Source organism: Rousettus aegyptiacus, unplaced genomic scaffold, assembly GCF_014176215.1.
Source record: "Rousettus aegyptiacus isolate mRouAeg1 unplaced genomic scaffold, mRouAeg1.p scaffold_m13_p_8, whole genome shotgun sequence".
Lineage (NCBI taxonomy): Eukaryota > Metazoa > Chordata > Mammalia > Chiroptera > Pteropodidae > Rousettus > Rousettus aegyptiacus.
Genome location: NW_023416311.1, coordinates 921,988 through 949,827, shown reverse-complemented (window position 1 = coordinate 949,827; position 27,840 = coordinate 921,988). Strand labels below are relative to the sequence as shown.

The 27,840-nt window shown below is 54.3% G+C and overlaps 1 protein-coding gene across 1 annotated transcript; it reads left to right on the top strand.

Annotated features, from left to right (window-relative positions):
• On the top strand, positions 1–27,627 carry RBBP6 (RB binding protein 6, ubiquitin ligase). The gene is given in 19 exon segments (XM_016140859.2): positions 1–269; positions 4,496–4,595; positions 6,797–6,833; positions 11,103–11,147; positions 13,173–13,261; positions 13,402–13,498; positions 13,857–13,996; positions 16,206–16,378; positions 17,863–17,966; positions 18,083–18,420; positions 19,212–19,308; positions 19,424–19,502; positions 19,611–19,665; positions 20,735–20,803; positions 21,828–21,936; positions 21,938–22,191; positions 22,474–22,575; positions 23,415–25,175; positions 25,521–27,627. Coding segments are annotated over 19 exon segments (5,508 nt in total). The 5' UTR covers positions 1–103; the 3' UTR covers positions 27,214–27,627.
• Positions 27,628–27,840: the final 213 nt, after the last annotated feature.

The window sequence follows — 27,840 nt, the reverse complement described above, 5'->3', positions numbered from 1 at the left end:
TGAGTGTTTTGTGTGTGTACATATTCTGCTCTTGAGTTTATAAATATACGTACATTGAGCGTGTCCACGTCTCCTCGCTGAACCGTAGGGACCCTTTGGCACCATGTCCTGTGTGCACTATAAATTCTCTTCCAAACTCAAGTACGACACCGTCACCTTCGATGGCCTGCACATCTCCCTCTGCGACCTGAAGAAGCAGATCATGGGGAGGGAGAAGCTGAAGGCCGCCGACTGCGACCTGCAGATCACCAACGCGCAGACGAAGGAAGGTAAGCGCCAGCCGGACCCGGCGCCCGGGCCCGGGGAGGACAGGTGCGGGTGGCCGGGGGCCCGGCGGCCGACTAACCGCCATCGCGGCCTTGCGGGGCGGGCCGTTCGGATGCGTGGGGTTGAGCCGGCGCAAGGCTGCGGCGCCGGGCCTTGGGGCTTCGCCCGCGTTATTTGACTTCTGCAGACGTGGACGGTCCTTGGCAGGCCGACGCAGACACGTGGGAGTCCGAGGGTTGCGCGGATGTTTTTGAAAATGCGAGCTTTGGTGGGAGAGGGTTGTGGTGCCGCCCAGGTTCTCGGGGTACTCGCCCTGGGGCGCTGGTTACCGTGGCAAGGCGGGAGGAGATCGCGTGCAAGGCCTCTCGTTTGTAAGAGTAGCGACAGAGGTACTGCTCTAACCTTAGAACCCCAGGACGACCGGGGGCCTCCTGGCTCATTTTATGCCCGCTGCTCCCTCCCCCGTCCGTCCCTCTGAATTTTGGAGTTGCCTGTTGTGGAGACGGGATCCTTACTTTTAACATTTCTGAGCCAGCCTTCAATGTTGGGATTGCTTTTGGAGCTTGGTGTGTTCCGGTGTGACCGCTGTTACGTGTAAATTCCGGCATTAGTAATACAGTGATTAAGTAGTTGGAGCTAGTGCACCACGTTACTCTCAAAATTTAGCAACTTACTAGGTATGAGAAGTACTTTTTTGAAGTAGGAATTGTTAGCCTTTACGTAATTCTGTGGCTGCTCTCTGGGATATGAGTAGCAGTGAGCCACGATGGGTGGGACTCTTGAGAGGCCTTTTTCATTTTTAAAGGCATTTTATAATATTGAGAATGGAGCGGTGGATTTGAAAATGTGACAGGTGACCTCAGATTCTGACTGAACTTGTTTCGGTTTCTTTTTCTCCGGTTGAAATGCTGACGCGGAGTTTTCAATAAGTCGGCCTTTGAGTTTCATCGCTGGCACCAGAAGAAATAAAGTGGCGTTCTAATTAGGTTACGGTGTTTATGTGATCACTGCATTAGGCTGACAGTGACGTGGTTCTTTTGGTTGGACTGAGTGGGGTCCCCCCTTTGGGCTTGTTGTTTGTGGGGGGGCGGATAGAGTGGCCCTCGTCCTGTGGAGGAGCCGTTTTCCGTTTCCATCCCGAACTAGCGCGGCCGGCTGCGCCGGGGCCGCCCGGCCGGTGGTCAGACCCGGGGGTGTTGGTCCAGGAAGAGCCCGTTTGCCCACGCGATGGCGCAGGAAGGGGTGTCCTCCCTCAGAGACACGTCACGTGAGGCTTTGGGATTTGTAATCATGCCAGCATCCCTCTACCTGGGGAGAGGAAAAATTGTTGGTGGACACCAGTGGTTGAGAAATAGCTTTTTTAAAAAATGTTATTCAAGAAAATGCCTGAAGGAGACTCTTTAAGGCCACAGAAGGCACCCGTAAGTAGCGCAGCCACACTCCGCAGCAGGTGGGCTCGGAAGAGCTCCTTCTTGCCGGCTGTCTTGCTGCGGTGGCGGCACGAATAGGAGGGAATGCGTGAGCGAAGTGACAGCACCGAGGCCGTCGGCACCGCACGCGCTGCGCACGCGTCGCGCTGTCCCGGGGCGCTGTGCGGCGCGGCCCTCTGCGGCTGCCCTCGGCCGTCTTTCCCTCGTAGTAATGGATCCAGCTTTGCTAAACTGGAGGGAGGTCGATGAGATTCTCGTCCACAAACTAAGATTTTGGGGACGTGTCTTTTTTCCTAAGCCAGGAGACTGATGCGTTATCCCGACGTGTCCCCTTTTCCGTGTTCGGGAGAACTGTCCCCGTTGGAGAAGACGCTGATGCCACGTCAGCCAGGAGAAGGGGCTTCAGGGGAACAAGTTGGGGGGTGTGGAGCAGTCACTCGGTGTGTCGGTGTGTCGGTGTGTCGTAGGGGTAGTGTCCTGTGTCCCCAGGCCGCCGAGGAAGCGCGCCGCCTGGCGTTAGCGCCGTGCGGTGACTGAGTACAGCGGAGGTGTCCCAGCTGCTCGGTTAGGGGCCTGCCCGCCCGGGGAGAGTGCTGGGGGGTCGCTTTGGTTCCTGTACTGAACGTTTCGATCACCTGATCTGTCCACGTGCAGGGCCTTAAATCTTGATTCGATGAAAAGGCCTGGATCAGAATCTCGTGTTTGGGATTTAAAAATCCTGCTCCTGTATTTTTAGAATATATTTCAAAATGAATCTCAAATGATCTTTTTGTTTTTCCTCTATAAACTTGTTTTCCTATTTTTTTCCTTCATCCCCCCTCCCGAAAAAAGAATAAAAACTTTCATTCTGTACCTTGGTGTGAAAGGCTTGGAAGCTGAGAATGAAGTATTTTTTAAACACTTTGTCTCCATTTCTGAAATTCATCCTGTTTTTCATTTTGGGGGATCAAAAATCACACCGGTGCGTGGGAAAGGTCTTCGGACACTAACAGGCTGCTTGTCAGAGGTGCGTAAGGGCAGGAAGCCGCCACTGCGATTTAAGCACTCGGAGGGCCACACAGCGTGGCGCGTGGGCCCCTGCCGTGGGCCGGCGCTGCGCTGCGCTGCCGAGGTTGGTGCGTGTCGTGGAGAGCCACCGTGGGCACGGGTGCTGCCTGTTCCCCAGCGAACGCTTTTCAGAGTTGTTGCACATTCAGAAACTGTCAGGTGTTTGACACCCAGTTTTGTTTCTAGAATTTTCTTTTCAGAGATTTCTTGTTTCCCCTGCCTCCACTTTTTCTTACTCAGCTTGCTTGGCATCTGGGGCTACCATGAACTGCAGGGTGATGACTGACTTGCATCGGGATGCCTGGGTCTAGGGAGTTGTGTCACCCCTAATGGGTGCCTGTCTGTAATTAATGCCCACTCCTTGAAACATACCGAAAAGAACTCTTTCCTGAACAGTTCAGGTCATAACAGGAAATGCCAGTAGTATCACGATCACAGCAGTAGAGCTGACGTACGGACGGACGTGTGGGACAGACTTGAGGTAGTGGGAAGAACAGAGGCGGCAGCCGGCCACCCGGTGCCGAGTGACTGAGGCGAAGCAGGCAACCCCGGTGACCTCAAAAGAGCGAACCTCAGGCCCCGACTGGGTGAGTGAGGGAGACGGGTGCGTTTCCGCATCTGTCTCCCCGTCATGGATAATCTTTTTGGTAGTTTTATAAGTTCCTCCAACAACTCTTTTTACCATCATTGAATTCATCGGTCCAGTTTCTTTTTAAATTTAATTCTTGCAGAAATATCGCAAGTAATAGAAAAACATTACCCGTTTGTGGTCCCGGAGTGACGTCAGTGTTCACCCCGCAGTTCCACGTGACTCTGTTTCTCCTTCACCCCGCCCCCCAGCACAGCACCTGCCCGCCTCGCGGGCGCTGCCCCAGGGCATTTGGAGTCTCCGCGTGTCTGTCTGTCGGGCCCCGGCAGGGACCGTCATTATTCGTGGGCACCTGCTTCTGCTCCTGTTTCCTGTGGGTCCCTTCTCCCCTTAGCTACCAGGGCTGCTTTTTGGTTTTTAGTATACATCATCATCATTTTTGCTTGAAATCCTTCAGCGACTTTCTACTGTGCTTAGAAACAAAGTATAAATCAGTATACAGTCTGTACCTTTCTATCTATATTTCAAATCGTTCTTTCGTTTTTTTCCAGCTATTCTGGCCCTTTTGTGTGATTTCTTCACATCTTTTCTATCAGAAACATTCTTTGTGTAGCTTTTTTGCACATCTGTCTGGCTTCTCAGTCTTTTAGGTCTCAAATGTCAGGTCCTCAGAGGGCCCTTCCTTGAACCAACGTTCTATCCAAAATTGGGTTCCACTTTTAATTCTGTATTATAAAAAAAATTTTGTATTCAAAACGTCATAATTTAATTTGGGGGCTCTTCCCCAGCAATACTGGTGTTTAGGGGCTGGGAGCTACGGAACAACTTCTTTGTGAAGAACAGCTTCTCTTCATGGTTCAGATGTTCTGCGTTCCTGGCTGAATAAACTAGGGGGTGACAGTCTGACTGAGATTCTGGGTTCCACAAAGGCAGCTGCCAGAGCCAGGAACGGGCCGACATGGCGTGGTGCCCTTGAGGAGAAGCCGCACGGCTTGGGGTGCTCTGACGGCGCGGGGTCTCCGAGCCCGGGCCGCGCAGCAGGGAGGGCGTCTGCGTCCGGCCCGCGCCCCACAGTCACGTTTGGTCGGGGTTCTCTAATCCCTGAGGACTGAGCTTGCCCAAATGCCCAAATAGAAATTCAGCTCTATTGTTTTATTTACAGAATATACTGATGATAATGCTCTAATTCCTAAGAATTCATCTGTGATTGTTAGAAGAATTCCTATTGGAGGTGTTAAATCTACAAGCAAGACATATGTCATGTAAGTGTTTATCAAGTTCCGTGCATTTAAGTTATCAATGTAAAAGAACAGCGTGAGAGAGAAAGAACAGTGTATTCTAGAACCGAACTCATTCTTGTACTCTGTGACTGTATCTTCTCGGTCCTTAGGAGTGTGGGGATGGTTGGTTGGTTTTATTCTGATTTCTTTGCCCAGTCGAGGATACTTAACCTGCAGTTAGGCGTGAGAGCGCCTCGGAGGAAGTCTTGCTCCGTGTCGGCAACGTTCAGAGAGACAAGATGCTGTTCAAACAGTGAACAGCATCTCTGTGCCTTGCTTTTATTCGCTGAACGCTGTTCCTCTGCCTGTAGAGGAGTGTGCGTGAGTCTCCAGAGACCTGTCCCGAGTATTTGACAGCCCCGCGAGTGCTCAGTAATGCTGACTTTGCGCCCGTGACCGAGGGGCTCCTGGGAGGCTGTGGCTCTAGGATTTGTGAGCCCAGACCCTGGGCTCACACCGGGGTTTCACTCGCTTGCTGCCTCACACCACTTGTGTGTGACCTTGGGTAAGTTACCTAGGCCTGCCTCGGAGTCTTCAAAATAGGGCCGTGAACACGTGGCTGAGCAAGCCGTGAGAAGCTGCGCGGGGACGAGTCCCCGGAGGGGAGCAGTCAGCGCTCTGTCTTTAACCTGCCCCGCGGCCTCGGCGTCTTACGGGCCAGAACAGAGTTGTCGAATGGGAAGAGGTTCGCCTGGGCCGAAGGGCTGCAATCTCCCCTTGAAGTTAGGCGTCCTTATTTGAAATTGCGGCAGATTCTGCTTCGGGTCAGCGGCGCACGGGAGCTCGCCACTCCTAGGGGGTGGAGTGTGCTCTTGGACTCGAGGTTGTGCCGCGTCCGGGCGCTTTGCTTCCCGGGGGCAGGCACTCGTTCCCAGAGTGTTCTCGTTCGCTGTGAAGTGAATTCGGAGGTCCTTCTGTGGGGTATCTTCCGTACAGTAACAACTTAAGAAGCTGAATACTTTTACTTTTTTTGCTGTAAATATCAAGTGAACTCTGTGCTTTTAACTTAATGTAATTTTTAAATTATAAGGGAAGAATTCCTGAAATCTCGTGTGGAATTACACCTTCTTTCTTTTACCAAGTGCCTTTTTAAAACACTAAGTTTCAGTGGATTTTTTGATATTCAGAGGCTCGTGGGGAGAGAATTTATTTGACGTCCCTAGGAAAAGAAGTTACCTCTCACAGAGTTGCAAGTTAATTTCACTGTATGATTTCCTTTGTAATATATTTGTTTCAGAAGCTGGCTGAATTTATTGAGCAAATATTAGAAAACGAGAACTTCGTTTTTTATCTCAGGACTTCCAAATCATACTCAAACTTACAGACTCCTTTTAGATGCTAACACTTCTCTATAGTCAGGATAGTGTGAATTTAAAACTAAAACTAAGCATTTAGAGGCTATATTTAGCAACTTAACCCCAGCCCATTTCCTGTGCGGACTTTTAAAGGGATTTCTTCTTTTAAAAGTCATATTGTCCAGTTCTCCATAATCATTTAACTCATCCTTTTTACTAAAATGCTCTGTCAGACTATTGCATTTTTCTGGAAGTTCGAATTCTTATTTTATCTTTGGTCATTGCTTTTGAGCCTTTTTAAGACATTAAAGTTAATGGTCGAATAGCACATAAATTTAAAAGCAACGTCAGTATCAAAGTTTTTGTCAAAGTAAAAAATCAACGTCAGCTTGTCTTTCTGGATTTGAAATTTAATTTTAGAGCACAGCAGTTTCTCCAAGATCCAAATTCTAAATATTAACAGGGATCTTGCTTTTAGAAACCTGATTTATAGAAGTTTATATTTGTGCCTGTCAGAACCAGGGGAACATAATTTCATTGTTCTGTCTGTTAAGAAATAATCACAAAGTTTCTTAACAAAACCCTCACACCGCCTTTCGGAAAACGTTAGTTGTCAGTGGCAAGGTACACCTAGTCTGGAATTCTCCAGTATGGGAACTTTTTAAACCACAGATGCATCTTAAACTGTTAATGTTCAAGGTGGTAAAGATTAATCTAAGCAGTATATTTATTATTTTGAAAATTGGCTGTTTTTAAATCGTTGTGTCAAAGGAAAATCGTTGTCCTAGAAACATGTGATTGGAGATGTAGATCAAGATTTTTTTTAGCACAAAAATTCCTGAACAGCTGCATAGAACTAACGGTAGTTTTGTTCTGTTTGTTTTTTAGAAGTCGAACTGAACCAGTGATGGGAACTTCAAAAGCAGTATGTAAAAACACAATCTCACACTTTTTCTACACATGCTTTTACCTTTATAATGTAGCAGTGAAGTAAATCATTTTAGAAGTTAATACCCAACCGATCGTAGTACATATTGTAAAATAAAATGTGTTTTGATGACAGCTCAGTTGAATCTGGATATATGTGGCATATTTTGCACACTTATTTTGTAGAAATGGGTAATTTGTGCCCAAAAAACGCTGTTCCATATTAAGTCTGAGAGCATTCTCCCTGTATGACACTGTGTTGTACAGCTCATGTATGAGCCTTGTTGGACCGTGCAGGTTTACACTGGTGGGCATGGCGACATGCCCTGCACCTGTCTGTCTGTAGTTAGTACTTTGTATGTATGTACAGGCTGTTGTGTGCTTTTTGTTTCTTGCAATAAAAAATGTTTGGAGTGTATATTTTGCCATTTTCACGTTGTATCACTTAGTTTTTGTTAGATTTTTTTCTGCCCGACTGATGGCTTTGAAAAGTCCATTAGCACAATGTGAAGCTCGCGTTAAAGTTCGATGCTTTCTCCAAGCTCAGACACCGCGTGGCGGGGCCTTCCCCAAGGCCGCCGAGCAGCCTTATTGTTTCTTTTTTTTTTTTCTTTTTTTTTTTTTAAGCATTTCTGAGCTCCTGTTCTGTTTATGTCCTCGCTATAAAGCGAAACCTGAAATTGGGCCACCGTGAGCATATCGGTGTCTCCTCCGTGATTTTGACAAATTTTACAATTGAGTGCATTGTTTTCAAATTTTAATACAAGGTTTCCACTTGTAATCTGCTCAGTTGTCCAAATTATTTTCCTTTCTCATAAGATACTGAAATGCTGCATTAATTGTAAGCCAATCGAAAGCTGTAGCTTATCAAAGACAGCTCCCCTTCCCCACGGTGATATCTCGATGTTTACCAGAGATTAACCTTAAGTCGCCACCATTTTGACCTTGAGCTCTTAAGTGAAAGGTAGTGAACACCCCGCACTTGTGGGGTGAAACGTCTGTTTCCGAGCACAGTTCTGCAGGAACCCGGTTCTGTAAACTGGATGGCTCTCTAAGCATTGGACTGCTCAGGCTTGGTTTGTACGCGCTGCAAGATGTCTGAAATCTTCATTTAGAACTCAAGGGTGTTGCTTGCTGTTTCACGTGATCCTTTTTAAATACTGCTGATCTTTAATTGTGTATCAGGCATTTCACTAACCATTGGATCTTAAACGTGGTAACGTAGAGTATCTGAACTTCGGACTTGTTCTCTAAAGCATACGGCCTTTAGTTCCCTTGGAACTAAATATAATGATTCCAAAACGCTTAGTGTTTGGGGTCCCCCTTCGTTTTTGGGGTATATGGGGTTTTTTTAGCATAATGCTGTAAAAACTGTCCAAGTTTCTGTTTTGCTGGTGATTGGTTTAAAACTGATTTTTATGTATCCAAATGCTAGCACAAAATAGACTGACTCTCCTGGTGACTGTAGTAGTAATGTAACACGTTTTGTATAAAGTACATTTTATACAGTATTTAAACTAATTCAGATGAAGTTTTATTTCTTGAAAACAATTATTTCCTTTTTGTTTATTAGCATGTGTATAAGCACAAATCACATGTTCATAAATAAAGTTAACGTTCTTTTAGCCTTGCGTGTTCCCTGGAATGTCTGTATTACACTTACAAGAAGCAGTTTATTTTATGCTTATTTAGGGTTTTCTTTTTTTTTTTCCTTTTTTTTTAATTTTTTAATTTTTAATTTTTTTTTTTTTAGTACTTTAAAAGTGGCTTTAATTTTAGGTAGGATTTTCCAAAACGGAGACATTAGATAACTTGATATCCCCTCATTTCTTTGCTTGGGGCACATTCGCTGACATTGAGGGTGAGAGAAGGGGTTCAGCACGTGTGATTTGTGCCCGTCTTAGGAGACTGCAGAATCACGTGCGTTGCACACTTAAACGGAAGCCGAGTGAGGTGGCCGCTGGCCCCGGTCTTGACTCTGATTAGTGGGAGCGAACGTGTGCGCACACTCGGTGCCGTAGCCGGGCCGAGGGTGGCTGCTTCTGTCCACCCCTCAGCTTCGCTTGCGAGGCTGCCCTTGCACTTGGGGCTCCGGAGCCGGACGCTCGTGTTACTAACAACATCCGATTCCGTGGCATGGGGCCCTTTCATCTCAAGCAGGAATGTTTGGCATAAAAGATTTCAGGCTCTTGCCCTCGGGAGCAGGACCACAGATTAGACGTGGGGAGGCAGGAGGCAGGGTAGCTGATGATGTCCGCAGAGTGCATCGGCCCCTGGTCTTGACGGCTGCTGTTTTAGTGTGGGTTTTCTGTACAGTAGCGATCCGAGAGTTACTGCACTTACGGACGCCTAGGCCATGTACGTCTCTAGTCAATTTTAAACCATTCCTTGTCAGCATTTATCACTTATTTCTTAGTATCTTGCTGTATATAGAAAACAATTGGATGCCCTTCCAAATTGGTGGTAAATTTGACTTCCTTGTGGATTATAAGGTATTTAGGTGCCGTGGCGATTATTTGGTGGGGGAAGAAAGTGATTTAGATGCCATTGAATATCTGAAGCCACTTTCAATTAATAAATACATGATACTAATACGTTGGCAGAAATGTGGAAAAAAAGGACGAGAAAGCTTGGCATGAGAACGGAGAGACAGCTACATCTTAAGGGTTGAGTGACAGGAACAAGAACGATGGTCTTCTAGTCCCAGCGGTGGAAAGTTCACGAAGCCGAGTGCTTTCTAGGGGCACGATCAGTCTCGTAGTGTAGACAGTAATGGACTGTGTTTAAAGGCTGTTAATGTGTTTCATTGGTTAGAAACATAGTATAGATGATGGTCGATTCGGCTCTTGTTACTTAAATTCAAACGAGTCCTAGCGGCTGTAAAATGCAGCCTCTTCAAAACAGATCGAATAGGTCAGAATTTATTCCGGATCAGGAGAGAATATTGTTTTCTTTCCAGAATTTTTTTTGATTTCCCCTTGAGATTAGTCCTTCAAGGAAAGAACACGTCGGAGCCGGGCGAGAGTGCGAGCCCCTCGGCGGGTCTTGTGTCGGGCGCGGGGGGCCGGCGTGTTGGCGCCTCTGTGGCCCCCCGGTGTGGGGCCGAGGACCTTCTTGTTTGCGTGGACCTCCCAGGAGTACTGCCCATCTAACTCACTCGGAAACCCTAAGAACATTTCATAAGACGCATTTTAAATTTAGCCAACGCTTTTTATTCGCGTTTATCGAATTCCTCCTGTGGTGGACATTGTGCTAAGAACCCTCGTTACGTTTCTGTTTGGTCCCCTTAAGTCAAGCTGCTTTTAATAATCTTAACTCCTGGACTGCTTGGGAAATGCCTGATGAAGACTCACTCCTTGGTTTTTTCTTCTTTGATCCAGACTTCTTGTTCCCTTCTCCCTGTTTTACATGGGAGTTCTGCCCGCTAGTGCCTGAGAGGCGTGTGGCATGTTAAATACGCAACCTGCTTGCTATGTAGGGAGCCTGGCCCTGTTTTGGTACACGTGTAGGGAAAGCGTGTCTTCAGTTACCTGGAAAGAGGTGTGCGTGTGCACATGTGCATGTACACGTGTACACACACACACATACACACACACTCAAATAGGAGTGGGGGCCAACCAATGAAAAGCTTCAGAATGCCGCATTTGAAAACACATTTTCTCAAGCCCTCTTACCTCCTTCGCGTGTGACACCTGCCCATGAGGGGCGCCCTGCCCAGCGCCCCTCGTCTCCCCCTTCCGTTTGCCTTGGCCAAGCTCTGCTGGCTTTGGCGAGAAGCTGTTACTCTGTACGGGAGAGTGAACCAGCTTGCTCGGTTTGAGCAGTACGTGCTCAAAGGCGGGAACAAAGTAGCAGCCGTGAGGCGGGCCTTGTCCCATTGAAGCCACCTGCCCTTCCTGGGCCGCTCGGCTTCCACGCAGGGCCAGCAGCCCAGGGCAGGAGGCCACCTCTCCCCGCTCCTGCCTCGCGCCTCCGCGAGCGCAGAGCCCCTTGGCAGACAGCACCTGAGCACCTGGTCCGTCTGGACAGAGTGCCCGGTGACACCCCGTCACACGCTTTCTCGTCGTGGCCGGGCCCCAGCTGCTAGCCGGTCCCCCGGGCGGGGTGTGCAGGGCGAGGTGGCGAGGTGGCCGGTGGGGGGTGGCGCTCGGCCGCGGCGCGTCTGTGGGGTGCGCAGTCTGAGCAGTGAGTGGCGGTCGGGGCTGGATGAGCGCTCACACGTGTCTCGCTGTGGAACTTGAATGTGTGTTTAATCTTTTATGAACAGATGGATGACCCTTCTGCATCTATTTCTCTGGCCCAGCTTACGAAGGTATATATATATCTCTATCTATGTTCTTGAAAACGTGCCCCTCCTGGCATCGTATTCTGTGTGGAGCGGTTGTCTCGAGGGGCTGGGGGAGGGGAGCTCTCTGGCCAAACAAACAAACAAACAAGATTGTACATATTATTACTCTCCTGTAAAGAGTAGGTGCGGTTTTGAGAAGATAGGGGGGAGGATTTGTCAGCCCCATCCTAATGTCGGAGTGTTTCCAATTTTCAACCTCAAGACAGAAGACACACTTGAAGCCACACTTGCTTGTCTCTTTCCCTCATACCCGTCTTTAATTACACACTGGAAACTAACAAGGTTCTGGAGGAATTCCCTGGTTTGGGCCGTAACTTATGTGGACTCGAAGCAGCCAAGCACAAGCTTCCTTTTCACACGGACGCTCGTGTGGTTCTTTCTCGAGTATTTGAATTGCACCCCCGAAGGGCCAGCATTTTGCTTCATTATGCCGTAGACCTGTAGTCTGTCTGCATTTAGAAGAAGTTTTAAACAACCTAATTTGTTTGAACACAGACTACATGAATTGTGTTAATGTGTAACGCTGTTTGCAGAAATATTACCAATGTATGTGTCTGGCAGAGAGGCAAACTGTCACCTCCTGAAATCATTGTACATGCCATGTTTCGCTCTAAGATTGCTTGCATTTTCTGCTCACAATGTGTACTTTTTATTTGGGAAAGCACTAGTGATGGATTACTTCTTAAAACCGTAGATTTAGCTGGCAAATCGTGCCTTTTAAAAAAGGCAAATACATTACGGAATAGGAAGAGTTTTGAGGGCCAAGAAGGAAGTTTTCCAAAAATTATTTTTTCCCTACTGTCAGAAACATAAAACCAAAGTTGGCGACCCAGGTTCGTGAGTCGATGGGTTTTCCATTAGTGCTGTCCCTGTCTTCACCTTGGCTTTGTCCTTTCCCCCTAGCCTGTACCCCCCAAATGTCCTAGCAACATACAGGTGTCCTAGTAACTTCTGGGTAAATGCAGCGTTAACCTGGGTGACTCTAAAACACGAAGCGGCCAAAGCCTTCCTCTCAGGTTTCCAGTGCGAAGTGGTTTAGCTCAGACAACACTCTCAGCAGATTCCAGTTTGCCATTTTAACCCCTGTGTGCTGTAAGGGCCGCACTTGAGTCTGGCTCTGTTCCTACCGTGTTCTCTGTGGGAGGCAGTTGGGGAGTTTGGAGGTCTGGGGGATTTTTTTCCAATTATTTGTAAATTAATGTTTGGGTTCAAACAAATTAGTTGTTCAACATCTGTAACCCAGTTTTCTGTAAACGTTGCTGCTGTTCTGAGCTCTGTTAATGTTAAGCATTCTCTGTATATGAAATCACAATAAAACATTAAAACTGGTTGCTTGTTTCGTGGATGAATGTAAATATAAACCCAGTGAGTGGCTGCTGATTCGAGTGCTAGACGCTTGAAGATTCAGGTTCTTAGGACTCACTCCCTTAGACCCTGCTTATACCTCGGCTGTGGTGCGTACCTTAAAGACGGAGTTGGTAGAACTTGGAGAGTTGGATTCCAGATTGTGAACTCTCAGCGCGCGTGCCTTGCACGCGGTTTGAAGCTGACACGAGTCCCTAACGAGCCTCTGCTTTTTCACATCTGCCGGGTGACGTGTTCAGTGATTCTACCCGCAACCCCACCTCCGAGTTGTCAGTATAAATTACAGCGCTCACGCTGTGACACTTGAAGTGCTTCTAAGGTTGAAAAGCATCAAGTGCTTCTCTCCTAACTTAATCTGTTTTTAACTCTTAGAGGCCTTGGGCGCAAATCTGAACACAAGGTACAAACAGGGTCTAAGGCTTGAGTGCCCCCAGAAAGACTGCCCAGCCCCGCTGCACCCAAACACCAGAGGAATTCCCAGTGCCTCTTGTAGGTTAGACATGTAGATGGCTGTTTTTATGCAAGAGTAGATACTGCTCTTTACAGGAAGAGTGGTGGTGTCTTTGGCTGTGTGGTCTTAAATGTGTTTCTAATGTGTGTGTCAAATAATTACCTGTTAAACAGACCGCCAATCTGGCTGAAGCCAATGCTTCTGAAGAAGATAAAATTAAAGCGATGATGTCGCAATCTGGCCATGAATACGACCCGATCAAGTAAGTTCACGAACGCTGTATGCCGATCGGTACTCCGGGGAGAGTCTCCCCAACCAAAGCATCCTTTTTTTTCCCTTTTTTCCTTTTTTTTTTTTTTTTTACCAAGTCTCGTGTACATGTGATTTCTTCCTGTCTTTCAGTTACATGAAGAAACCCCTAGGCCCGCCCCCTCCGTCCTACACCTGCTTCCGCTGCGGTAAACCTGGCCATTACATTAAGAACTGCCCGACAAACGGGGTAAGTCCGGGCCACGAGCCTCGGCCCATCACAGTTTTCTTAACCTTTATCAGCCGTGTCGTTTGAACGGGTAGGCACTGCCTCCTTGTGTGCAGAGGCGGCCGACCGCAGCCTCGGAGCCCAGTGGCCCGGCTTCAGGTCCCGGCCCTGCCGCTCGGCGGCTCCGTGAGCTTGGGCACGTGTCGTGACCCCTGCCCGCTGGCGGTTCTCCCGCGAGGCGGGGTGGCACCGGTCCTTCCCCGCACTGCTGTCGAGAGGGTGACAAGAGGCCCCGTGAGTCCTGCACGCTGAGCAGCGCCGCGTGGCGGTGGTGAGACGTGACCGCGGCTCCTCCGCTCTCTCCCTTCCGCCCCGGCAGGATAAGAACTTCGAGTCTGGCCCCCGGATTAAGAAGAGCACGGGGATCCCCAGGAGCTTTATGATGGAGGTGAAGGACCCCAACATGAAAGGGGCCATGCTTACCAACACGGGGAAATACGCCATACCGACCATAGACGCGTAAGTGCCCGCGCCCGCGCCCCGGGGACCATGGCCAGGCCGCCGCCCTGTCCGTGTCAGGGACGGGCTCGTCCCGTGGCTGCTCCCGCGTCGGGAACGAGAAGCTGCAGTCTGCCGCTCCATCCGAGGCACGTGCAGGATGCGGTTGGGGCCCCTGGGCCTCCGGGCGCCACTTTTCTCGTGTGGTCCCAGTTGTTCCGCTGTCACTCGCTGCTCCCCTGCTCAGCCACGTACGTGCTCCTCGCACTTGCGAAGTGAACGAGGCCAGCGTTTCGTAATCACCTTGGGAAACGAGGCCTGACGGTAGATGTTGCCAGGTGTCGCGGCAGATTTGGGGGCCAGGGAGAGGTGACGGGCAGGGGCATCCGCCCGTGTGAGCCTCGCGGTTCTGAGGTGCGGCTTATCTGTCAGCCGTCAGTCACAGGCGTCTGTACCCTGTAAGCTGTACTTCAGTGCTTATTTTTAACGTATTTCTGGATTTTACGAGCCACTCTTTAACGAGGTGGGTAGACACGACCCCCTGACGGCGTGGTTCAGGGGGCGACTTCCCACTTCACCAGCTCGCGTTAATGCTTCGCGTTGCCTTGTTTGTGACTCTCAGTGGTGCGGACTCGCGTGGCACACAGCAGCGTGAAGTGGTTTCGTGGACTTAGCGTGCACGATGTCCGCACACGGGTTCGGTGACCCGGGCGCCCGCACACCCTCGCCCCGCGGTCCGACACGGAGGCCGTGGATAGGGCTCCGCGTCTGCGTTTGCAGCAGGCGCTCCGGGAGATTACGAGGCCACCCTGAGAAACGCCAGTTCAGAGACTAGGTGTCCGTGTTCTCGGTGACACACCGTCCACGAGAACGCTTTCCCTGGGCGGCCCGCAGATGAGCGCCGACCTCCCCCTGAACCCCAGCCCCGCCCGCTTTCTCGGCGGCGCCCCACCTGTCGTCTGTCCGTCACCAGCCGTGTCTCTGCGGGCCATCCCGGAGCAGTCTGTCATCATGCTCCTTCCAGCTCGGGAAGGAGCCGTGCGAGGGTCACGCTGTCACGCTGTCACACAGGTCCTCCTCACGCAGAGGCCCGCACGTGTCCGTGGAGACGCGCCGGAGCCCGAGCTGATGACCCAGCTCCCTGCTTCGGACCCTGCGCCGAGAGCCCGTTGGTGCCAAACACACAGCAGAGACGGGGGAGGCGGGGGCCCGGATGTTTGCTAGGGGACCGTCACCCCTCCACGAACACCAGCGATAGCCACTCAGACCGCCTTCCGTTTCTTTTTCTTTCCTCTCTTTTCCTCTTTTTTTTTCTTTTCTCTCTTTTGGGCAGTGGGAGACTCCTCTTTCACAAATTGGGAACAGTGGGGCATAAGCAAATTGACACTTATTTCTGGAGGCGTGGTGATGTCTGTGGAGCACCTACAGCACAAATGACACCCCTCAGGTACCTCCTGCGTCGGCGTGGACGCAAACACACTGGCCCTGGGCGAGCCCAGGGGGCTCCCCGCGGGGCCCCGGCCGCAGAGGTGGTGGGGCGTCAGAGGCAGCGGCTCCGAGCCTGGCAATTGCATATTTTGGTTTTTTATAGTTTTAATATATTTAATACCCACCAGCAAAATGCATTTCTACAAAAAAAAAAAGGCTTGAAAGGTCTGATGAGGTGTCACTTAAAATAGTTGTCACATGTAGTCTAATCATTTAAGCAAAAATTGGCTATGAACAGATACGTCTCTCAAAATGATCATAAGTAAACTGCTGGTTTTGAAGTCCAGTCGTGGCCGTTATCGCTGTGGTTGGTGACCTGCTGCCCCCGTAGTTGTGCCAGCGTCACCCCGCTGTGGACTCGTCTCAGACGCCCGCAGGGCTCAGGGCCGCCACGCCGTGGAGGGGAAACGGGGCGCAGGAAACGCCATCGGGGCGGCGTCACGCCTCCGCCACTGGCACGTAACTCCGTGGCACAGGCGTGTCACTCCACCTCGTTCTTAGACTTAGGATCCAAAGCCCTTTCTGCCACTTCGACGGCTTCCTTTGTTTCTTCTTGTCGTACTCGTCGAGGGTTTTGTTTCATGTCTGTTGTTCAGAGGGACGATGCTCGTAACTGCCCCCACTGTCGGCTAGCGTGGCATTGTGTGACCGTGAGTCCCCCTCGTGGTGCGGTCGGACACGCGCCCATCTGGAAGCCCGTCCCTTCCCGACAGCCTGACGAACGCGAACCCCTCTTCCACAGCGAAGCGTACGCCATCGGGAAGAAGGAAAAGCCGCCCTTCCTGCCGGAGGAGCCGTCCTCGTCCTCCGAGGAGGACGACCCCATCCCAGACGAGCTGCTGTGCCTCATCTGCAAGGACATCATGACGGACGCCGTGGTCATCCCCTGCTGCGGGAACAGCTACTGCGACGAGTGTAAGGCGCGCCCCGGGCCGCGCGGGGGTGGGGTGCCCCCCGGGCACTGTCGGAGGTGCAGGGGTTACCGTCTGGCTCCCCCAGAGCGTAACAGCTGAGAGCCCCTGTCGCAGCGCAGGCAGAGCATGCACGCCGGGGCCGGCCCCAGGCCGCGTGCCCCGTGACAGCGGCAGCTGGCGGGGCCGCGTGGAGGAGCCACGTCCTCCGCGCCCTGCGGTTCCAGGGTCGGCCCTTGCCATGGACGGGCCCTGAGAAGCAGCCTGTGTTTCAGTAACAGCACGCGAAACGTGGTGATGAATAGCGCGGTTAATAGCTAGAGCCCTGTTTTTGCTGCTTTAAAAAAAAAAATGGCTTTGTGTTTTGGACGTTGGAGTTGATCCCTCCTCTGCTTCCCTCGGGTGCCTCCGCTGGGGTTTCAGAAGACGCACGAGCCGTTTCCCGTGTGTGTAAGTGGCCGAGGCCCGTCCCTGCATGTGGACAGCTGGCGGCCCATCTCGTGTGGACTTCACTCCTCAGTTTGTTACCCCGGTTAACCACGCTCCGAAAATAGGGAGGGGGGGATTCCAGGAGGGATCTCAGGCCATCCAGCTTTGTCCCGCCCGGGACGGGAGCCGTTGCTTCGCCCCTGCGTCCATGCTGCGCGCTCCCCGCCCACCAGGCGCCGAGCAGCCGTCCGGGCCGTGCGCGGGTCACGCTGTCGCGCTGGGGCAGAGCCTGTGCCCCTCTCACCCTCCTCACGGTTCACAACGGCCCGAAGGGGAGCCGGGGGCCGCTCCCGGATGTGAAAGGGGCTGTGTGGGGAAACACACAGCGGGGTTCAGTGTCCCCTGGGGGTTCGGGATGCACCCCCACCCGCGGGTGAGGGGGTGCGGCTGTTCCCACCTTCCTGTGTGTGACGGAGAACTCTGGACGAGCCCCCCACGTGCACCGCGCGCCCGCGGCGACCCGTGTCCCGCCAGCAGCCGCGGTACTGCCCCCTGCCCCACCCCGAGTGCGTCGCCTCTCACCCCGGTGGAGACGGCGCCATCTGAACACGTCACCGCTCCTTGTCTTCATTTCTAAAGATCCTTCCGAAACAGACAGCTGTGTCGAGGCCCCGCTAGTAAAGACTGAAGGCGGGAGAGGCGGCGGCTCAGCCCCGTCGCTGCGTCCACGGGGTGCTGCGTTAGCAGAGCCGGTGAACCCGGCTGCTACCCCTGCCGCGGGGTGTAGACGTCTTTGGTGTCTGCCTGAACGGCACTTCCGTGTCTCATAACGGGCCCAGCAAAGAGAAAATGCCGGGAAGGCGAGCCTTGTCTGTCCGTCGAGCTGTTCAGCTCGCAGGCACGACCTCCGTTTCCGAGGAGGGGCGCAGAGCAGAGGAGGGCTGCGGCCGGGGGCTCTGCCTTGAGGCTTTCTGACCCGAGAGCAGGCCGAGCGGCGCTGCGCGTGCGGAGACCGGGAGCGGGCCTGGACAGCGCTGCGCTTCTGTCACCCCCACGCAGGTATAAGGACGGCGCTCCTGGAGTCGGAGGACCACACGTGTCCCACGTGCCATCACACCGACGTCTCTCCTGACGGTTTGATCGCCAACAAGTTCTTACGGCAGGTAGCTGTCTCACCGTCCGCGACCCTCCTGCGAGAAGCGTTTTAACCTTTTAGCGATTCAACGCTCCTTGCACGAAGGCTGCGTCTCACTTCTGTGTCTCTGCTTGGTGTCCGCAGGCCGTTAATAACTTCAAAAACGAAACGGGTTACACAAAAAGGCTGCGGAAGCAGCTGCCGCCGCCGCCGCCCCCGGTGCCGCCCCCGCGCCCGCTCATCCAGCGGAACCTGCAGCCGCTGATGCGGACGCCCATGCCGCGGCAGCAGGACCCCCTGATGATCCCGGCCACGTCCTCGTCGGCCCGCGCGGCGCCCTCGCTGGCTTCCCTGGCGTCCAGTCAGTCGTCCTTGGGCCCCGCCGGGCCCGGCAGCGCGTCTTCCGCCCCGGCCCCCGTGCCCGACATCACCGCCACAGTCTCCATATCCGTCCACTCGGAGAAGCCGGACGGGCCTTTCCGGTGAGCGCGCTCCTCCCTGTCAGAGCAGGCGTGCGGCTGCAGCGCTTGTTTGGTGACCTGCAGCGTGTGCGTCCCTGTGGGCCACCGTGCCCGACTTCCGAGAGGCCACTCAGTGCTTCAGCATCCCCGGGTTCCGCATGCCACGGCAGCTCTGTGGTTCTCGGGGGGGAGGAGAGGGCGGGGCGCATGTGACCGGGGCTCCTGGTACCGGACAGGAGGCGGAGGTAGAGGTGGGGGGCTTGGGGAACAATCATCGTTTTGGAGCGTAATTGCGCAGGAGCAAGTGTAAACTCGAAGCCCACCCCTTTGAAGCGAAAGGGGCCTTTGACCACTTACTCCGGTGCCCTGCAAACTCTTAGAAAAGCAACCAGCGTTTCAACCGCAGGTGCGGGGTGCGTGCGTTCGAGGTCAGCCTCCTCTCTGGTCGCTGGTGGGAGCAAGGCCGAGCTCACTGGCTCACCTGAGGTCACCCCGGGGCCACCAGTAGGGCTGGAAGTGGAACTTGATCTTTCTGCCGCACACTCTGGCCTCCTTCCTGCCTTCTCCTGTCGTGTCCGCCACAGACGGCACTCAGGAAGGTCCCTTCTCTTTACTTTTCACTAGTTCATGAAGAACTCTCCAGAAGTCTGATCTTTCTCTTTCCTCAAAAGTTCTCATCATCTTCACTTTAACTGAGTCTTAGTGCCAGTGATACATAAGCAGAGTTAGTAGCAAGATGTGGTTTTTACCTTTAATCCTCCGTGTCTGATCTTCCGTGACTTTTTAAGACCATAAATTATGTTGTTTTCTAGGGATTCTGATAATAAATTGTTGCCAGCCGCGGCTCTTGGTTCAGAACACCCAAAGGCAACCTCCTCGATCGCAATCACTGCTCTCATGGAAGAGAAGGCAAGTTTTACAGACTCGGGAAGTTGGAGATTTGTTTTCGCAGTCGTTTTTTTGTTCGTTTGTTTTCCCTTTAACTTTTTAAAAGACAGTTTCTTTGTCTCCTTGTCTCCTGAAGGGCTACCAGGTGCCCGTGCTCGGGGCCCCGTCCCTGCTCGGGCAGTCGCTGCTGCACGGGCAGTTGATCCCAACGACCGGTGAGCGACATCGTTTTGGTTAGAGCTTTTTTCCTTTAGAAAATAATTTTATCTTTATTTAAATGCAGTTCTGTATTTACTGACTTTCTGTTTATTTTTGATTCCAAGGTCCAGTGCGAATAAATACTGCTCGGCCTGGTGGCGGCCGGCCCGGCTGGGAACAGTAAGTGTGTAAAGTTGCCTTCGGGGGTGGTGGGCGTGACAGCCCCGGCCGCGCGTGGCGAGCGTCTGTCTTGGTCGCATCCTCTTCTACGTGCCGTAGTAACAGCTTCATCTGAAATGTCACAAACGGGCGCTTGCGCGAAGAGTGGCTTTGTGCAGTGTGCAGTCTCACAGAGGTCCTTCACTTTTATGTTTAGCCAGTGGAGACCTTGACAGGATCTCAGCTAGTGAACAGGTTAAAAATTACTTGGAAGACTAGTTTAAATTCCGAATCACTCATTCTCCTGATGAACTTTTTCCTGTGCTTGGCTGTTCAAAATCAGATTAAGTAAATACATAAGTTTAATGTCTACTGAACACAAACTTTCTTATTTCAAATAGTATGTTAATGCAATTTTATTGCATAGTAAAGTCTGTATGATATCATTCTCTGCCCCAAATATGAAAAAGTTTGATTTTTATAGGCTGTTCTGTCATTAAAAATCAGTATGTTACTTACCTTTTTCATTTATTACCTATACAGTTCCTGTGTATGGAACCCATGTAAACAGGCTCATGTAGTCCCGTGAATTGGCTTATATTCTAAAACTTGGGGGTTTTGTTTCAAACAGAAACCCAGTTTCTAATAGAAAAAGTTCGTTGACTGAGCCTAGTGGAATATTTCAGTAGAAAGAACACAGGGTCCGGAGATGGGTGGACCTGGGCTTGAACCCCAGCTCCTCCACTTCCTGGCAACGTGATGGCCGTCATGGGAGCCCGCCCCTCGGCCCGTGTCCTCGTCGGCCCCATGTGCTGAGTGCCCCAGGCCCGTGGGCTCGAGGCCTCGTCCCCTCTCCACACCAAGGGGCTCATAGAGTGACTCACAGAACGCTGATGAAAATAGAGTATTGCAGGAGATACTCTGTATTGAGGTGTTATTATTGTCACAATATATTTTTCAGCAGAAGTAGTTCACTTTAAGCAAACACGATGCTTCCTCACGTCCTCCGTCTGGGACGGGGGTGGGGGCAGCTCGGCATGGCGAGGGGCGTCCGCACGCTGAAGGCCTGTTCTGTCTCTGTCTCCACCAGCTCCAACAAGCTTGGCTATCTGGTTTCCCCGCCCCAGCAGATCAGGAGGGGGGAGAGGAGCTGCTACAGGTAGGCTCGCCGGGAGCTGGGAGAAAGTACGCGGACGCACGGGCAGACGCAGCTCGACTGCGCACGGCGACCCTGACGCGCCGCTCAGCGGCGTCCCCGCGCGGGCCCCCGGGAGGCCCGACAGCGCTGAGCGTGCCGAGCGGGGGCCTCGGGGCGCCTCCCCGGGGCCCGCAGTCTCCCCGTCAGCGCACCTTACTCGTGCTGCGTAGGAGGTCGCCGAGGTCCCGCCGTGTCGGTGTGGCAGGGCGTGGTGGCCGTCGCCAGCTCAGCCCCACCACCCGCCCACCTCCTCTGACGGAGGGACGAGGCGATGGCGGGGGCCTGGGCCTGGCGAGTGAGCCCTTGGGGTCATCGCGGCCCCCGGCCCCCCGGGTCACCTTTGTCGCGCTGCCGCTGCTCCACTGAGAGTCGCCCAGCTGCTGAACGCTGAGACGGTCCCCACGTCCCCACGGGAAGGCGGTGCTGAGTCAGACCCCGGAAAGGGGCTCGAGCTCTGAGGCCGCCACCACCACGCGCCGTCGCTGTGACGTGCAGAACCCGCAGCCTAACAGAGGAAGCCGCTGTTTCCTGACGCGGCCAAATCCGGGGCCCGGGGCCCGGGGCCCGCACCGCTGCCCCTCCCTAGGCCTCGGCGGGAGAGCCACGAGCCGCCCGCTGTTGGCCGCTCGTGTTAAAACCAGTGTGACCATTCCTCCTCGAAGGGTCCCGTGTCGTCCTTCCCGCAGGAAGATCGTAGGAAGCGTTTTCTTAAACGTTTTTGGTCTTCTGCTTTTCAGAGGACAGGTTAGGGCGTAAGGCGAGACCATCGCGGGGCGACAGCCCGAGCCTCACGGACGCGCGTGTGTGCGCACGGCGTGGCCCCAGGGCGGCCCGTCGGGCTCTGCACACGCAGGTCCCGTCCGCGTCTTACGCCCGTGCGAATGGTCGATCCCAGTCCGTCGTGAAGTGTGAGAACAGTCACGGCTGGAGGGACGGGCGTGCGCGCTCGTGTGAAGGAATAACATCTTGGAATTTATTTCTCCAGAAGCATAAACCGCGGACGCCACCACAGCGAGAGATCGCAGCGGACGCAAGGCCCGTCTCTGCCGACAGCGCCGGTCTTTGTGCCCGTCCCGCCCCCGCCGCTGTACCCGCCCCCCCCCGCACACACTGCCGCTGCCCCCCGGCGTCCCGCCGCCCCAGTTCTCTCCGCAGTTCCCCCCCGGCCAGCCGCCGCCCGCTGGCTACAGCGTCCCTCCCCCGGGGTTCCCTCCCGCCCCGGCCAACCTGTCAGCACCTTGGGTGTCGTCAGGAGTGCAGACCGCTCACTCCAACACCATCCCAACAACACAAGCACCACCTTTGTCCCGGGAAGAGTTCTATAGAGAGCAGCGGCGACTGAAAGAAGAGTAAGTGTCCTCGTCCGGAGCGCTCGTGCCCCCCTGTGACGTGGCACCTCGCGGGTGTCCCCGGAGCGGTCCGCCGTGCTCCCAGTTAGCATGAGGAACTTCGCCTGCAGACCGAGCGGGAGCCGGGCAGGCGCCCTCCTCAGGGGCTCCTAGTCGCTCAGAGCGTCCAAGCGGAAAGCTAATGGCAATTCATTCATTTCATTCATGATCTGATTACATTTGTCTTGTTAGTGTTCTTAAATGGTTTTTGTTAACTTTCACTCTTTAACTTTATTTTACTAGGGAAAAGAAAAAGTCCAAGCTAGATGAGTTTACAAATGATTTTGCTAAGGAATTGATGGAATACAAAAAGATTCAAAAGGAGCGTAGGCGCTCATTTTCCAGGTTAGTGTTCTGCAAGCCTTCACATCAGAGTCACAAACGGGGCCTTGATATCCAGGGATTAGCTATGGATATGCATAACACCGTACTTCTGGAATTTTCCTGATGCGATCTAGGCAGACAGAAATGGAGATGTAGCGTATTTCCCAGTATCCGTTTATCGAAATAATGTCTCAGTATAAATTCTGTTGTGTAGAGCTGGCAGTTAAGGGGGTTAGATCGCCCTCGCCCCTCCAGGTTATTTGTAGTGTGAAACGCTCGGGAAATCCTTGTGGAGGGAAAGTTGGGGGAGTAGCCCCAGAATGGTTCGAGGAACCCCCCACCCCCACCCGCCCGAGGCTACAGCTTCCTGCTCGTGAGGTGTGGTAGGGCGCAAATCGCTGTCTCACAGAACGATTGAATTACAAACATCCCCTGGAATTTTTAAAAGTTTGTTTAAAAGACGTTTTTAAAGCTGACATTTGAAATGTGGTTTCTTGTAAAGCTAGACTGTTGGCCAGCAGGACCAAAAAACTTACTCCTGCTCAAGCAGTCAGTCAGGACGCAAACTTTAAACGAGTTGGCGTCTCTTCAAACGTTCAGTTTATCAGCTCACGTGACTCACGGTACATTGATGCGCTTCACTCTGGTCGTTAAGATTTCACTTCGTTGTGTAGCAACGGTTGCTCTGGTCTTCGTGTACTTTATTCCGTCCCCGGAGAGGCCGTGGCGCCTTTGCGGCCACTGAGGTGACCCGCGAGGTCGAGGCCGGTGGGCCCGTGAGGCGAGCACGCTAGAGGCTGAGCGCGCGCTCCTGCCGCGCGCAGCCCTCACCTGGCCCCGTTGTGTCGTCTGCCTTGCAGGTCCAAGTCTCCGTACAGCGGCTCGTCGTACTCCCGGAGCTCGTACACGTACTCGAAGTCGCGCTCGGGCTCCACGCGGTCCCGCTCCTACTCCCGCTCCTTCAGCCGCTCGCACTCGCGCTCCTGCTCCCGGTCGCCCCCGTACCCCCGAAGAGGCCGGGCCAAGAGCCGGAGCTACCGCTCGCGGTCCCGCTCGCACGGCTACCACCGGTCCCGGTCGCGGTCGCCCCCGTACCGGCGGTGCCACTCACGCTCGCGGTCCCCACAGGCCTTCCGGGGCCAGTCCCCCAGTAAGCGCGCCGCGCCCCAGGGGGAGGCCGAGCGCGAGTATTTTAACAGATGCCGGGAAGTCCCGCCGCCCTACGACCTGAAGGCGTACTACGGCCGGAGCGTGGACTTCAGGGACCCGTTCGAGAAGGAGCGGTACCGGGAGTGGGAGCGCAAGTACCGCGAGTGGTACGAGAAGTACTACAAGGGCTACGCGGCCGGGGCGCAGCCGCGGCCCTCCGCCAACAGGGAGGGCTTCTCCCCGGAGAGGTTCTTCCCGCTGGGCATCCGCAACTCGCCCTTCACGCGGGGCCGCCGCGAGGACTACGCGGGCGCACAGGGCCACCGGAGCCGGAACGTGGGCGGCGGCTACCCGGAGAAGCTCCCGGCCAGGGACAGCCACGCCCCGAAGGACAGCGCCAAGCCGAAGGACCGGGAGGGCGACGGCGCCCCGGGGGACGGCAAGGGCGGCAAGCACCGGAAGCACCGCAGGCGGCGCAAGGGCGACGAGGGCGACGGCCTCCCGCGCCCGGAGCCGCCGGACGCGCCCCGCAAGCCCCGGGAGCCCGCGGGCGGCGGCGAGAGCAAGGCGGACGCGCTGCTCGTCCCCCCGAGCAGGGACGACGCCACGCCGGTCCGAGACGAGCCGATGGACGCGGACTCCATCACGTTCAAGTCGGTGTCCGAGAAGGACAAGAGGGAGCGCGAGAAGCCGAAAGCCAAGGGCGACAAGACGAAGCGCAAGAACGACGGCTCCGCCGCCTCCAAGAAGGAGAACGTCGCGAAACCCGCCAAGGGGCCCCAGGAGAAAGCCGAGGGGGAGCGCGAAAAGTCCCCTCGCTCTGAGCCCCCGCCGAAAAGGGCCAAGGAGGAGGCGCCCAAGGCGGACAGCGCTAAGCCGGCGTCTTCCTCCCAGAGGGACGAGAAGGCCGCCGGCACCCCCCGGAGAGCGCACTCCAAGTCGGCCAAGGAGCACCAGGACACGAAGCCGGGCAAGGAGGACAGGGTGAAGAAGGAGCCCTCCAAGGACGGCAAGGCCGAGAAGCCCGCCAGCAAGGACGACAAGGCCCGGAAGCCCGGCGAGAAGGGGAAGCCGCCGGACAGCAAGGCGGAGAAGAGGAAGCGGAAGACCGAAGAGAAGGGCGTCGACAAAGACTTCGAGTCCTCGTCGGTGAAGGTCTCCAAGCTGGAGGTCGCGGAGATGGTGAAGCCGTCGCCGAAGCGCAAGATGGAGCCAGACGTCGAGAAGATGGACAGGACCCCAGAGAAAGACAAAGCTTCCTCGTCCACTGCCCCCGCCAAGAAAATCAAGCTCAACAGAGAAACCGGTAAAAAAATCGGAGGAAGCACAGAAAACGTATCCAACGTGAAAGAACCCTCTGAGAAACTGGAGTCGGCGTCTGGCAAAGCGAAACCAGAAAAGGCCAAGGGGAAGGCCAGGCGGAAGGTGGCGGGGACCGAGGGGCCCAGCTCCACACTCGTGGACTACACCAGGTACCGCAGGCGGCGGGCGGGCGGGCCGGCCTCCGGTTCTGGCCACGCGGGAGCCTCACAGTGGCGAGCGTGCCTGCGTGTGTGTGTGCACGCGTGCGTGTGTGAGAGGGGAGCACATGCTCGTGTCAGCAGTCAGGCCGATTCGCTGCAGTCTTGGGGGTGGTGACGTTAAAGGTGGGGTTACGGGGGGCGGAGCTGTACGTATCTATGTCTCCAGCCCAGCAGAGTGATCGCTTTTGAGAGGGAAAAGTACATTTTTCAGGTTTAGGTGAGCCTTTTTTTTTTCAGTCAGGGTTTAATGATGGTGAATTCCTCATTCGTTAAAAATGTTCCAATTCTCCTCAGCACGAGTTCAACCGGAGGCAGCCCCGTGAGGAAATCGGAAGAAAAGACGGATGCGAAGCGAACCGTCATCAAGACCATGGAGGAGTACAACAACGACAACAGCGCTCCCGCCGAGGACGTCATCATCATGATCCAGGTTCCTCAGTCCAAGTGGGACAAGGACGACTTCGAGTCCGAGGAGGAAGACGTGACGTCCGCGCAGCCCGTCCCCAGCGTCGGAAAACCGACCAGTGTGGTCAAAAACGTCGGCACCAAAGCAGCCAGCACGGGCAAGTACGCCGAGAGAGAGAGCGAGCCGGCGGAGAAGGTCCCGAGACCCCCCAAGGACGCGAGCCACGACGTCGCGCAGCCTGAGGCCAGGAGTTCGAAAACCTCCGCGTCGAGTGAGAAAGGGAAGAGCAAAGATCGGGATCATTGTGCGCTGGAGAAGGAGAACCCTGAAAAGAGGAAGAGCAGCGGCCAGCCAGAGAAGGAGGCTAACCCGGAGCGCCCGGGCGAGCAGGGGGCCTCGCGGAGCCTGCCCCAGCCTGGCAAAGAGAGCAGGACCCCGAGTAAGCACGACTCCAGTCGCGGCCTGCCGCACAAGGACTTCACGCCCGGCAGGGACAGGAAGGCGGACTGCGACGACCGGGCGCACGCGGGCTCCAAGCGCAGGGACGAGAGGGGCGAGCAGGCGGGCAGGAGAGACTCCCCGCCGCGGGGCAGAGACCCTGCGCCCGGGCAGAAGGCGAGGCCGAGGGAGGACAGGGACGGGCCCAAAAAGGGGACGGGAGACTCCAGAAAGGGTAGCTCCAGCCCCTCGAGAGACAAAAAACCTCACGACCACAAAGCCACTCACGACGCTAGGCGCCCAGGTGAGGAGACAAAGCCCGCCGACAAGAACCCTGGCCAGGAGCGTGAGAAGCACGCGGCGGAAGCGAGGACCAGCAGAGAGCCCGGCGGCACTAAGTCGCCGTACGTGCCGCACCCGCCAGAGCCGCAGGCGGACAAGGAGCAGGCCGCCGGGCAGAGCGACAAGACTGCGGCCAAGCCCAAGCCCCAGCCCAGTCACTCGTCGCGGCTCTCTTCCGACTTGACTCGAGAGACCGACGAAGCTGCTTTCGAACCCGACTATAACGAGAGTGACAGCGAGAGCAACGTGTCCGTGAGAGAGGAAAACGCCGCAGAGAAGACCGCAAAGGAGCCGAGAGAGAAAGCGACGGAGAAGGCCCGAGAGAGCGCGGACCCGGCCGCCGCCGGCCAGCCGGGCGCCCCCAGGAGCCACAGCCAGAGCAGCCCGAGCGCCAGCCCCAGCCGAAGCCACAGCCCTTCCGGAAGCCAGACGCGGAGCCGCAGCAGCAGCGCCAGCTCCGCGGAGACGCAGGACAGCAAGAAGAAGAAGAAGAAGAAGGAGAAGAAGAAGCACAAGAAGCATAAAAAACACAAGAAGCATAAGAAGCACGCGGGCCCCGAGGCGGAGGCGGAGAAGAGCCAGAAACACAGGCACAAGAAGAAGAAGTCCAAGAAGGGCAAGGAGAAGGAGAAGGAGAAGGAAAAGGAAAAGGAAAAGGAGAGGGAGAAGGAGAAGGAGAGGGAGAAGGAGAGGGAGAAGGAGAAAGAGAAGGAGAAAGAGAAGGAGAAGGAGAAGGAGAGGGAGAGGGAGAAGGAGAAGGAGGAGAAGGGGGACCAAAACGCGCGATCTGTCACTGCGTAGAGGGCAGATTTTAAGTTGACTTAATTACTAAGTCATCGGTATTAAATTTTGTTATAATGTAAAGAGACTCGAGCCTTGTAAATAACGACATGGAAGACCCTGTGCTGCACTTAAACTATTGCTGCTTGATTGTTTGATTTTTACATCAGAGCTTTATAACACGGACTTTTGTACAGATGTGAGTCGTGACCATGTGACATGAGAGGTTTCGCGAGGGCCTGTTGTTGTCACCCACCGTGGATTAGTTGGGGTGGCGTTTACTGTACTGTGAAACTTTCACATTTGGGTTTTTTTAATTGCCTGGCGGAAACCGGCATCAGTTCTGGAGCGCCAGCAGAGCGATCTGCTGAGCTCGTCACAGCCCCGTCATGTCACTTTTTGATTACAATAAAAGTTTTCAGGAAACTTTGCAAATGCCGAGTGCTGCGTTCTTTGGACAGAGTGGTGTCGTGTCCCTTTCTTCCCCCGTCTCCCCATCTTGGTGACGCCGCGAGCCTTTGGCGCGGGTACGGGAACCGAATGCACAGAACCCCGACGTCCACGTAGGAGACGCGCCGTCAGGGGGCTGGGGGCCCGACGCGAAGCATCGCCGGGCAGCGTGTGAGCGGGAAGCCAGGGTGGGTCGGA